Source organism: Lactuca sativa, chromosome 7 (genome assembly GCF_002870075.4).
Source record: "Lactuca sativa cultivar Salinas chromosome 7, Lsat_Salinas_v11, whole genome shotgun sequence".
NCBI classification, from domain to species: domain Eukaryota; kingdom Viridiplantae; phylum Streptophyta; class Magnoliopsida; order Asterales; family Asteraceae; genus Lactuca; species Lactuca sativa.
This window is the reverse complement of record NC_056629.2, coordinates 139,791,676-139,805,897: the sequence shown is the minus strand read 5'-3', so window position 1 is coordinate 139,805,897 and position 14,222 is coordinate 139,791,676. Positions and strand designations below refer to the sequence as shown.

Sequence of the window (14,222 nt, the reverse complement as noted above, 5' to 3'; positions counted from 1 at the left end):
CTTCGACCTGACTATTGGTGTCCCTGCATGAAGTGGGATGTCGCCTGGTATGTGGAGAGATGCCTGGCCTGCAGGAAGGTTAAGGCAAAGCACCAGAGACCCCACGACAAGATGCATCCGCTAGGCATTCCCATATGGAAATGGGAGGACTTTCCCATGGATTTTATCACTAAGCTTCCTAGGACCACGTAGGGAGTGGATTCGATTTGGGTCATAGTGGATCGGCTGACCAATAGCGCACACTTTATACCGATCCAGGAGAGCATATCGGCTGAGAAGCTAGCCGACATCTATGTGCGCGAGGTAGTGGCACGGAATGGAGTACCTGTTTCGGTAGTGTCAGACCGAGACGTCCGTTTTACTTCTATATTTTGGAAGCAGTTTCATGACGAGATGGGGACTCGTCTTCATTTCAGTACCGCTTTCCACCCCCAAACAGACGGGCAGAGCGAGAGGAATATTCAGACTCTCGAGGACATGCTTCAGGCATGTGTCTTAGATTTCGGTGGCAGTTGGGATACGTATCTTCCATTAGCGGAATTTTCATATAACAATTGTTAGCATGCTAGTATTTACCTCCCTCCTTTTGAGATGTTCTATGGGAGGAAGTGCAGGACCCAGATTTGTTAAGGCTAGGTCGGTCAGCGAGTCACCGGGAGTACCGAGGTGGTGCTCAAGACCACGGAGTTGATTCAGCATGTTCGTAGCAGACTGCAGACTACGCACAGTCGAAAGAAGAGTTACACCAACAGGAGGCCTTTAGACTTGGAGTTTCGGGTGGGCGATATGGTCCTCTTGAAGGTATCACCCTGGAAGGGTGTTATCAGGTTCCAGAAGAGGGGCAAGCTGGGCCCCAGATTCATCGGTCGGTTTAGGGTTTTGGCCCGGGTGAGCCGGGTTGCTTATCGGTTGGATCTTCCGGCAGAGCTTAGCTATATCCACAACACTTTCCATGTTTCTCAGTTGAGAAAGTGTTTGGTGGACGATTCAGCATTTGTACCCTTGGAGGATATTCAGGTTGATAACAACCTGAATTATATCGAGAGACTAGTGGCGATCTTAGATTGAAAGACAAAGACCTTGAGGAACAAGGTGGTTCAGTTAGAGAAGGTGTAGTGGCAGCACCGAAAGGGTTCAGAGTGACCGTGGGAGTCTGAGGAGGAGATGAGGGAGCATTATCCATAGTTATTTTCAGCAACAGCGGCAACAAACTTCGAGGATGAAGTCTAAAATAAGTGGGGGAGAGTTGTAACGCCTCATTTCTGGTATGTGATTTAAATTAAGTATTTTCATTTCTTAAGGGGTACTCGACGAGTCTGTAGGACGACTCGTCGAGTAGAGATGGGATGATCACGCGATTTAAGCTGGCTACTCAACGAGTCCATACGCTGGACTCGGTGAGTCCGCCTGTTTGGATGAAGCCCTGATTTTAAGGGTTTACACCCTATTTAAACACACTTATACGCCCCCAACCTCGCCTCCATCACCCTCAGAGCATCCTTTACCGAACCCTAGCCCCCTTAAAGAGTGTGTGAGTGATTGGTACCTTGTGAAGGAACTTTTGGAGCAAGTAGAAGAAGGAGAAGGTTGAAGAGTTCAAGGAAGAGGAAGTAGATCCAAAACACACTCATTGTGGTCATCTTTTCTGGTAATAAAGTCTCCATCTTGCTTATTGATTTAGTAGATCTTGTTTGTCCCCAAATTGTTGCTTTTAAGCCCAAAACCCCAAATACTTTGAGATAAATCCTTATTATCGGGTTATACTTCAGATATGGACCCTCATCGCATTCTAGAAGTGTAAAGTTTCAGTTGTAGTCGTGATTGAGGTCCCTCTTGAGTTTAGAACCTCATTAAGAGGCTAGATTTGGCATTTGAAATCTTTAAAGCTATGCATGCATGTACAGTTTGCAACTTTACATGATAAGCATGCCCTAGAAGCTTAGATCTGTGATTTGGGTCGCTGCATAGCTCAAATCAGGTCCGTATGGAAAAAGGACTGAATGGACTCGGCGAGTCGCAAGGTTGACTCGATTGTATGAGATCTGCACATTAGGACTCGACGAGTCGAGTCGTGAGTCCCCCGTCTTTCTTAGATTTGTGAGTTCACGGTGAATCAATGAGTGGGGAAGGGACACGGTGAGTTAAAGTCAGAGTTAGTAATGAAGGGACTCGGCGAGTCTGCGCCCTGACTTGGCGAGTCCGGTCAAATGGAAGTTGACTTTGACCAGGGGTAAAACAATCATTTTAGCTTGAGGGCATTTATAAGTACCTGATCTAGTGTTTTTGGGATTTGTAGCCGGACAGTTCCGGAGCAACAGTCAGCCACAATGCCGGCCCGTTTAGTTAGCAGTAGTTCCGGACATCGGTCTGATGCAGTAGTTAGATTGTCTGATGTCTTTGTGATTCAAGCATGTTTTGTGTTATGTGTTCCGGACCCTGGTCCAACGCAGTATGCAGTATTTGTGTGCATGCTAGTTGATATGTTTATGCTATGTTATGTTCAGTTAGTTCTGGACTTCGGTCCGATGCAGGGGACAAGGTCCCAGTCAGCCCCGGACTCCGGTCCCATGCAGTTAGTTCCGGACTTCGGTCTGATGCAGGGGACAAGGTCCCAGTTAGTTCCGGACTTCGGTCCGATGCAGTTTCCGGGCTTCGGTCTGATGCAGAGGGCAAGGCCCTGGTTAGTTTCTGCACTTCAGTCTGATGCAGTTTCCGCACTTCGGTCCGATGTAGTGGGCAAGGCACAGTTTATGCTTTACATGTTATTGTATGGTATGTGGTAGTTTGGGGGAGCTCACTAAGCTGTATGCTTACGATTTCAGTTTTGGTTTCAGGTGCTTCCGCAAGCAAAGGGAAGAGCTCGGGATGATGGCAATACACACACCACAGTTTCGGCTTTTGTCCAGGGAGTTTATTTCAAATACCATATTGTGTCGATACAGTTCTTTTGTCATGACACATCCATTATAACTTTTTGGGATTTATGACGTACGATTTCATGATATATTATAAATGGTTGATATCTTTAGTATTATTTAAACAAATTATTTTGGGTCGTATTTTGGGTCGTTACAATGAAAAACTCAGGCGCTCCACACGCCTTGAACTCCCTGGACGAGGGAGCTCGAGCCCTAATCTGGCCTGCAACAATCTCAGATCAGAAGGACTTGAGCCTCTCCTCCATGATCTCCATGATGCCCTCCTTGACAGTACCAAAAATCACCGGGGTAGCATCAAGGATGCCACGAGTAACCTCCGTTGTGATAAGATCGCGCTACCTCTCATACTGAACTTGAGCCTCGTGTGATCATCACCATCCTCAATTGAAATATCACAAATAACCAAGATAAGGAATTCTAAAGAGATTCCTCCTCCCCGGACTTCTAAGAACTATTAGGCCTGTCATTGCTTTGGGTACAGGTCCTGTGCTTTTAGTAGTACATGCCCAATACTACCTTCCACACCTACCTGTACCTTCCCCAAGGCCATACCTGATGTCCATAAATCATCCAAACACAATCATAACTCATAAGCACAAAACTAACTCAGCTCCTAGATTGCCCTAGGATTCTCAACCCTCATTAAACCAGAATTCCAAATTAATCATAGCAGGTTGCCCTATGCATGCAAGTTATACACAAAGAGAATCACATAGACTGCCAAATAAAGCTTCTACCATAAACCACAACCAAACAAGGAACATGAATAAGGCAGATTCCCTAATTCTAGGGATTTGAAATCCTAAACATGTATAACTTTGAAAGTATACACTTAGCAAATAATCCATACAACCATATTTCCATGTATACTATAGCATGACTAAAACATTGGGAATACTTACTTGAGCTCGACCGATTACGCGCATTGCATTCTCCTTTTTTCTTACAAAATTGTTTGCAAGAAATTTAACTTTGGTTTCTTTTTGAAAAGAAATTATTACCATTTCCTCAGTTTGAGTTTTGACATACCCAAAGTGTACCCGAATCTCTCAAACCAAGGCTATGATACTAAATTGTAACAACCCATTTTTTAGAAAAATTTTAAACTTTTAATTTCATAAACATTATCCATATGAAGTACAAAAATCACATTACATATCACTATTATTTTAGAATTTAGAGTACAAAAAGCTAAATGTGGAAACACTACAGAATACACGCCACGCCATCGAGCCGGACCCTTGCCCTTATCAATAGAAGTAACTGAAACATTCAAAAAAACTGTAAGCACAAGCTTAGTGAGTTTCCGAATTACATAATCATATAATCACATAATTCCATGCACACACATATACATACAAGTTTTACATGGACTCTGTCCATCGTCTTCAATGGAATGCCATGCGCTACCCCCATGGTCTTGTATCCCCGTGCCATGGGCTCCTCCCATGGTCTTGCCAAGTGCCATGGGCTCCCCCATAGTCTGCACATAAGTCCACATATAATTCCACTAACAATTACATATTCCCATACCAAACGTTTAATCATTAGTATTAGGTTGGCATTTGTGCCTTTGACCGATGAGTGTGGTGAGAAAACTCACCTTAATACTGAACGGTAGCTGACTAGGTCTCGGCTTCGAATATCAGCTCTACTCGACCGCTAAATAGAAACAACTCCTTAAATACAACTCCAAATGCCCTAAGCCCCTTAAAATTCAAGCTTGTTCAAGGACTAAAGTCAAAGGTCAAAGTCAACGGTCCAAGTTGACCCAACTCACCGAGTCGTCCTTCAACTCGTCAAGTTTCTCCATGAATTACATAGATCGGGAAAACTCGCATCAACTCGCCCAGTTCTCCTAATGAACTCGCCGAGTTGGATAGGAATCAAATAGTTTAATGCCTTAAGCTGTTAGAAGCTTCAATTCTCAGATCTTCTCCCAAATGATGTCTAGAAGGGTAAAGTTTTCAACTTTACCCTTAAAAACCACAATAGTGAACCCAAACCTGAATCATTGACTTAATAGAGTGGGGCTTAACTCATTAAGTCCTTAAACTCCCAAAACGAAGATATGGCATCCCAAGGCTAGAACATCACGTAAAGTTTCCAACTTTACGTATATGCATGCAAGAAAGGAACCTTAGGGACCAAAATAGCTTAATAAAGGACTTAATGCATGGATGAGACTTAGGACCTAGCAAATCTATCAACTTTATGCCAAGAGAGGTCATGAAAGGGTCAGATTTAACATAATAACCCCGGGAACCCTTAACCTTTGGACAACTCAACCATACACCCAAAAAAAGCTAAAACATCCAACAAAGAGATCTAGAAGATAACAACACAAGGTATTAACTTTATAACTCAAAAGAAGTGCAAAAAATGGAGAGTTTCTGGATCCAAAGCCTTCCTTCCAAACTAAGCTCCTTCAATCTTCAAACAACTTCCAAAGAATACCAAAAACCAACTCTCCAAGCATACCACAAGCTCATACACTCAACCTTGGATGATTATACACGAAATTAGGGTTTTCTGGACAAGGAGGCTGGTAAAGAGGCAACCAAGAGATTGAAGTTCTTTAAATAGGGTGAAAAACCCTAAAATTAGGGTTTTTTCATAGCGGCCAACTCACCGAGTTAGGACACCCCGGCTCGTCGAGTTGGACCAAAAATGTATGCGACCAACAACCCCCTCAACACGACGAATTGGAGCTTCCAGCTCGTCGAGTCCTAGTAAAAAATACAATAAATTAGGGAATTTAGCTATTACCAGATCCAAGCATTACATGCCACCTTTTCCTTCTATTAAGTGCTTAATCTCTTAAGCTTTACTGTCTGAAACCCATATCTAGTCCTCAAATGATGTCCTTAATCATAATGTTTCCAACTTTATGATCTTGCATGGCTATTAAGTGCTTAATATCAAAAATCCTAATTTCTTAACTTATTAAGACATCCCAGTCCATGGATGGAGGAAAACTAAGGACCAAGATTACATTTTTATGAATCTAAACACTCCAAAACATCTAAAAGGATGACTTAAATGAATTAGAGTTACCCATACTCAATTACATTAAGCTTACGGGAACCAAATGAACACAATCCATTGCTAAAAAAGATGTAAGAAAAACCTCATAAAGATTAGAGCTTTTTACCTCCAAGTGGTGCAAAATGATGATGTGCTTCTGGATCCAAAGCGCTTCACTCTTCTAAGATGGTCTCTTATTCCTTCTTCTTCCTTCAAGATCATCAAAATACACACACATGGCTTAAAAATACACTAAAAATGGATTAGGGTTTGCAAGGGTCGATATGAGCGGTGGAGTCTGATGAAAGAAAAGGTTTTGGGGCTATAAGGGTGTTTAAATAATACACGAACCCTAAATATTAGGGTTTTGGTCTAGGCCATGTACGTCCAACATACGAGAAGTATGCCCAACGTATGTGAGGGAACACATTTAATCTAAAAAGATACTACAAGGGACCAAATTCCAATCAAATTACAAACCAAGGACATAAGGAAATCCCGGAAAAAAAGAGGTTACAACTCTCCCCCACTTGAACTAGACTTCGTCGTCGAAGTCTGTTGCCGTGAATAAATCAGGGTAGTGCTCTCGCATCTCAACCTCGGGCACTACGTCCATTTGGAAGCCTTCCGATGCTGCTACTGGACCTTCACCAAAGACACCACTTTGTTGTGTAATGCCTTCGCCTTCCTATCCAAGACCACCACTGGTATCTCCACATAATGCAGGCGATCATCAGCCTGAATATCATACAAATGGATAACCGTGGAATCACCAGCCACACACTTCCGAAGATGAGAAACGTGGAAGGTGTTGTGGATTTGACTAGCCTTATTAGGAAAATCCTACCGGTATGCAACCTTCTCCACCTGAGCTATAATCTTGAAGGGACCGATAAATCGAGGGCCCAACTTGCCCCGCTTCTGAAATCGGATGATACCTTTCCAAACTCGAGGTCTGAATGTCATCGGTCTGCATAACTCTTCTGCCATATTTGCACGACTCGTAACTTGTCGCGCACCTGCTGAATCAACTCAGTTTTCTTGAGTACCATCTCAATACTCCCCATGACCCGATGCCTGACCTTGCCTCAGCAAACCAGGGTCATGCACCTCATCCCATATAATATATCAAAAGGTGGTTAGTCAATATTAACATGATAACTGTTATTGTAGGAGAACTCGGCTAGTGGAAGGTATGTTTCCCAACTCCTTCCAAAATCTAACACGTACGCCTAGAGCAAATCCTCAAGTGTCTGAAACGTACACTCGCTTTGTCCATCAGTCCGGGGGTGGTATTTTGTACTGAAGTGCAGCTGAGTACCCACCTCATCGTGAAACTTCCTCCAAAACATTGATGTGAAACGTACTTCTCGGTCTAAAACCACTGAAACTGGCACCCCATGGCAGACCATCACCTCCCGAATGTAAATGACGGCTAATGTCTCAGTCTATATACTCTCGCCAATAGGTATGAAGTGCGTGTTCTTGGTTAATCTCTCCACAAGGACCCATATAGAATAAACTCAATGCGACGTCCTTGGTAGCTTCGTGATAAAATCCATGGTGATATTTTCTTACTTCCACATGGGAATGGGTAATGGCTGCATATTCCCGAGGGGTATCTGATGTTCGGACTTGACTTTCGTGTAAGTCAAACACCGCTTTACAAACCATGCTATTTCCTTCTTCATACAGGGCCACCAATAACTCAACTTCAGATCCCAATACATCTTCATGACCCCTGGATGGATCAAAAATTTGGCTTATGAGCCTCTTCTAGAACGGTATATCTCACCCCACCAGTAGTTGGAACCCCAACTCTACCACATTAAGTCAACAATCTCGGAATGTCTCTAAAAAAGAAAGGGATCTACCCCTTGATTCGCTCCGCCTTCCAATTATCCTTTTTCAACCACTCCCCACGCGCGAGCGCCTTCTTGATTAAATCCAACAAAGGAGAAAGGATCACCATCCTCATACATACATGATAAATAGGTGTGCTCACTGCCATGTAGATCAAGGCATTGGCCACCGCATTGGCCTTCCTAGGGTGGTATAGGATCTCACAATCATAATCCTTTACCACATCCAACCATTTCTGCTGCCGCATATTCAAATTCGGCTGATCCATCAAGTACCTCAAACTCTTATGGTCAGTGTAGATAGTACACCTAACCCCATACAGGTAGTGCCTCAAAATCTTGAAGGCAAAAAACATAGCTCCCAACTCCAAATCATTTGTAGCGTAATTCTCTTCATGAGACTTCAGCTACCTCGAAGCGTAAGAAATCACATGACCCCTCAACATAAGAACAGCTCCCAGACCCGATATAGAAGCATCACAATAAACCCAAAAAATTATCCATACCCTCGAGAAGCACGAGGATCGAGGCCTCGTACAAGTTGTGTCTCAGCGTCTTGATTTTGATTGTTGATTGGGCCCTACCGAAAAGTAACATTCTTCTTCGTCAAGCAGGTCAACGACACTGCAATCTTGGAGAAATCATGGATAAATCTTCGATAATACCCCACGAGACCTAGGAATCTCTGAATCTCAGATGGGGTCCTTGGAACCTCCTATCGCATCACGACCTCGATCTTGGCCGGGTCAACCAATATACCCTTCTGGTTGAGATGTGCCCCAAAAACTGCATCTCGCACTATCAGAACTCACATTTGGAGAATTGGGCATACAACCTCTCTCTCCTTAGGGTCTCCAACACCTCTCACAAGTATTCATCGTGCTGCTCCTTGGTATTGGAGTAGACCAGAATATCATCTATGAATACTATCATCGACTGATGGTACCCTGATCACAAATTTATCAAAATGCAATGACACAAGTAAATAAGTTATGTATATGTTGTCTATCGATATTAGTCTATAAAGTCTATATAGTTTAGTACTTCAAATCCCATTTCCCATATTTTTGATCTAGATGCTAAAGACGGACACAATTTGCTCATTGGGTTGAATTCTGGAGATAGTATTCTTTTCATAAAGCTTTTGCTTAATGGAATGCATACCCACCACAAGTGATTTGTTGATTCTAATGATTTTGTTCCACAAGATATGTGTTTGTATTTACATTATCACACTATGATCAACAATTCTTTTATTTGGGGTTTACTGAAATTACAAAGTCGTGTTTTAGAAAATTAGGATTGTGGAGTTGGATGGGAAGACGTGAAGCTGCAGATTGTTAGTATTGTTTCTTGCACATACTCTTGGACTTTAAATGTAGTTTATTTCAAAAAATTATTAATGAGAAAGTCACTTTCGTTGAAATTATCACTATATTAAATAGATGAATATTACATATATTGCTTTTTTTCATAAAATCTTTCTCTTAATAGTAGGATAGTATTGGTCAGGAGCGATTTCATACTATAACCAGTTGTTCCTACAGTAAAAAACATGGTATAATCATAATAATTACTTTGTATGATTTATTAAAAAATTATGAAGAAAACTCCATGATTACATTCATTGTCATTTGTATAGATTACATTGTTCACTGTTAAAAATTGGATATCTTGTCACTTCAATTGAAGTTCCTGATTGATTTTTTTGTTCTTGGTCTACTTGGTAACATGTTGAGATCCTCTGTAAACCATAAATGCCACATGCCTTAAAAATCCAAAATTAAGATATTATGCACCCCATCCAACAATCATCTTATATTTGTAAATTTAATAAAAGTATATCACCATCCTCAATGCATTTATACAGAAAGAAAGCTATGGGGAGAACTGAGATGATAAACCATTAATTTTTTTTTGTCTCAAATTATAAAATTTGATATTATTGAGCTAAAAAAGAATGTGATGAATTTTGATTATAGGTAGCATTATAGTGTTTGACTTGGAAGTAATATTTGTTTTACCAGTCATGATTGGGTAATTATTATAATTCCCATTTGCTTGCATCTTTCAAAACAATTGATACATATTATGTATGACGTCATTGATATGCAAAGCTTCGAGAATTTGAAGTAATGGTTAAGTGAAATTGATAGATATACAAACGAATCTGCAAGCTTCTTGTAGGAAACAAGTATAGTTTTCTTGACAACAAGGTCATTGATACACATACATCCAAGGTATTATCTCCTACTTTTATAAATTTTTGATTGCAATAAGAAATTTCAACTATATTAAATAAGAAGGGACACCCATATATAAAGCTTAATGGATTAATTAAGTCATGTATTTGCATGCATTTGTTGATGAGCTTGAGATCCCTTTTCTTGAGACCAGTGCAAAAGATTTGGTCAATGTGGAATAATTTTTCTTAACAATGGTTGTTATGAACCTCTAAAACATGTCATTTTAACTTGTTAAATATACCCGGTTTGGTTTCACTTGGTAAATATATCATCCTCCATAACATTTCTTTTTTTCATTATCGTTTTACCAACTCCGTTTTCTTTCCTCCATTATCGTTTATTACTTCACTCAAGTGAACATTAGTAAACCCTAAACCCTAAACCCTAAACCCTAAACCTAAACCCTAAACCCTAAACCCTAAACCTAGACCCTAAACCCTAAATCCTAAACCCTAAACTCTAAACCCTATTGTGTCGATCTTGAATTTACATCTTGAAGTATTAATCGTGAATCCATTAACCGTAATCTTTATATAGTAAAACAATGTATTTTCAAGAGGTTTAATACCTAAGCTTAGGTGGGGCTGTAATGTATATTCCCTTTTCCATATATATATATATATATATATATATATATATATATATATATATATATATATATATATATATATATATATATATATATATATATATAGTTTGTTTGTGTGTACAGAGTATGAAAACCAAAAAAAAAAGGTTAATGGCAATTGAATTATGGGGTTAGTGAACCTGCTTATCTAATAAAAGTTTCACTTATGATACCGTCCTCCCTAAGAAACGTAAAATGAGGGGTTTGGCGTTGCTTATATTTTACAAGAGATATAACCTGGAATCTAAGGGAATCTATACAATTGGACTTATTCCAATTGGAACAACTCAGCCAGATTTTGTTTGAAACGACAGACTATCATAGTCCTAATCTAATCCTAAACCCCACATATGTCTCCTAGTGAAACTTGAACCCATGACCTCTCATTTGAGAAATTCACTCCTTACCGCTACGCCAAATGCCCTTTTGTAAGTCATCCAGATAAATGCGAAATATACTTGTTTAATATAGCATCTTACTTTAATTTCAAATTCTTCTTTTTTATTTTTTATATATTTTTTATTTTGGTATCAGACTTTAAGTGTACAATTCCATAAATATATATATAAAGTATACACATTTCCAACTCACTAAATCAATTAACAACTTCGCATATGGGTATCCTTCTAGTTAGTTTGTAATTTTGGTTTATGTTGAAATTTAAATTAAAGTACATATTTGTTTTGTAGCCAAAGGATTTCGTCGATGCTATTATTAAAAACCAGTAATATAGCAAAAAAGTTGAAAACTGGTTTTAAGGGGTGCCGAAACAAGATGATACTAGGGTAATGATGATGAGAATGAGGAGCCCGAAGTTGGCGAAGATTACGATAACAACTAGTTTATGTGTAATTTTGTGTCTTGTTATTGTTTTATGTTTGTCTAACAAAAATACTTCAATATATTACGAACTAGGTGTGAGATCCATGTATTACATGGGTTTATTTAAAAAAAATTAAATTTAAAATTTTAACAATTTGAAAATTTTGAATTTATAAGAAAAATGAGAAATTTTTTGAATTATTAAAATTAATGGGGTTTTAATGTATTGAATACATTACATATATAAACCCTTTCTAATAAATACCTTACATATATATTATTTTATATATATTAAATGTGAAACTTTAATTTAATAAAATGAAAAATACAATAAAATGACAAGTGGAAAATAGAAAATTTAAAAATTCTAGAAAATGCCATATGTTTAAATGAATGAGAAGAGGACATGTGGCAAAAAAACCTTCATTTATTCATTTATTATAGTAGATTTTGTATGAAGAGTTATATATATATATATATATATATATATATATATATATATATATATATATATATATATATATATATATGATATTGTGGATTTTGCATTTCTGCAATTTAAATACTGTTTTTGTAGATTTTAAACATCAATTTTTATATATATACTATAATAATAGTTGCTGTAATTTTTTTAAAGTCTTTAGTGACATGGAAACAACAGCAACCCATTAGCGACAATATATCGCCGTTAAAGCCTCGGGAGTGGCTTATGTAGCCCCCTAAACCTATATTTTTTGTTGTTCATGTCAAAAGTAAGTGATTTAGGTCACTTTATGTTTTAGTTTGCAATGCAATTTTTGCATCTAATACGAAAGTACAATGGCCATTTTGCAACGAACAAACCTTACCCAACAGTCCTTTTCTAAAGACAATTGTTTTGGCAAAATCATGATTCATTTCTTGATTAATGAACCATTTGTAAGACCAACCGTCCTAACTATTCTTGGCAGATAATAAACGCATAAAAGACACAAAACAAACCTTACCCAGCAGGGAGTCTAATTTTTCCTAATGAAAGCAAGTAGAACTCAATGATACATAACACAGCTCTGGTTCATTACTAGAATCCAAAATTGACATGCGAATAATAAGTTTTTCCGGGTTTAAAACCATGTGGAACTGCATTTAACGCAAGGACTGCTTCATTCCTTCGAGATGTGAGCCTAAATGAAAATGGACCACGAAAAGATGGGTCAATATTCAGTGCCCAAACAGCGCCCCATGTGTTCTCCATGCTTCTGAATTCTTTTGAACCATTTAGTCCTATTTCGACTGCATCAAGACCACCATCTCCATCACAAAACTCTACTGCCATTGCGAACCAGTAAGGGTTCACCATTGGATCTATCTTGAAGGCAATTTTTGTTCTACCATAGTTGCATTTCACCCTGGATATATAGCCAAATTGAAATGTAAGACACATGTCATAAAACATTAGATTAAAAGTTTGCTTATTCCATGCACCTTCGATATTGAATGTTAACAACACCAAGATTACGTAGTTTATCAGCTTGCCCTGGACTTGACATTGCACCAAAAGCGGTTCCACTTAGATCAAAATGGAAGGGCACGTTGTTACATGCGCCAGGGCACTCATCGGTTATGGTCACAGTAATAGGATTTTTTGAGCAATATGGCTTTCGAGTGCATAAAACCTGACATATTAATCGTGATTACATATATGTAATTAGTCGATTGTAAATTTTAACTCTAGCTTCAGTACCTGATAACAAGTCCCACACCCTTTTCCTTTCAAAAACAATTTCGCATTTCCTGCTGCTATCATGGCTGAGAATGGAGCTGATTTAACATCATTAGCCCACCCACAAGCTCCTCCTGTGTAATCAAGATAGTACCGAAGTTGTAAAGTCTCAATTGAAGTAAAAGAAATGGTATTTTGGTGAAATGACAAACATAAACATGTACAAATAACAAGAAATAAATCACATACTCCTCTAATAATAAACATGTACAAATAACAAGATACCTTATGTGATTTAAATCATGTAATTAAAAAAAATTATCAATAACATTTTCTTTTTTGAGGGGCCACCTTTTTTATATGTCGACTCAAAATATGTTTGGACCAATAGTGGTACCTATGTAGCTGTGCCTAAACGTGTATGTATATTGATATAAGGTTTTGTTTGTGTGTGTGTTTTAATGTAAGTGTATGTGCTTATCAATAAGTGGATATGTGTGTAAATATGCATGAATGTATAATGAACTCATTACATAAACAAATTTATATTGTCATGCATTACCACTTCCAGCGCCATCTCGATCTCCATACCATGTTGCTACAGCGGGTGCGAAGTGGCTTGGATTGCTTCTTTTAGCAAGGAGCGTGTGGTTAGAACACGTAGAGTAGTTTATAAGCAAATACATCAAAACCAAGAACAACCAAGATTTTAGAAGATTTAAGGCCATTTATTGCTTGTATAACCCTAAAACAGTTCTGGATCGATAATGCTTCAAATGATTACCACTCCACTAATACTATAGAAACGAACCAAAACAATAAAAATCAAATCACTAGGGATAATCAAAGAGACTATCACTCAAGTTGTTTTCTACAGACAACGAACTTTCCATGCAAGTCACTGAAGTTAATGTTCTCTTTGTCCTTGTATATGTATGCCAAGTATGTGGCTTGTGGATATAATCAAATCTTCATGTGAAGATTTAATTAGTCAAT

General features: G+C 38.6%; 1 protein-coding gene across 1 annotated transcript; it reads right to left on the bottom strand.

The window, feature by feature from the left end:
- Window positions 1-12,584: 12,584 nt before the first annotated feature.
- On the bottom strand, window positions 12,585-13,995 carry LOC111904899 (expansin-B15). Its single transcript, XM_023900608.2, has 4 exons — window positions 13,789-13,995; window positions 13,248-13,360; window positions 12,989-13,179; window positions 12,585-12,912 (listed from the first exon to the last, which is right to left on the bottom strand). Exons 1-4 carry the CDS (start codon window positions 13,952-13,954, stop codon window positions 12,585-12,587), a joined length of 798 nt encoding a protein of 265 aa, XP_023756376.1. The 5' UTR covers window positions 13,955-13,995.
- Window positions 13,996-14,222: the final 227 nt, after the last annotated feature.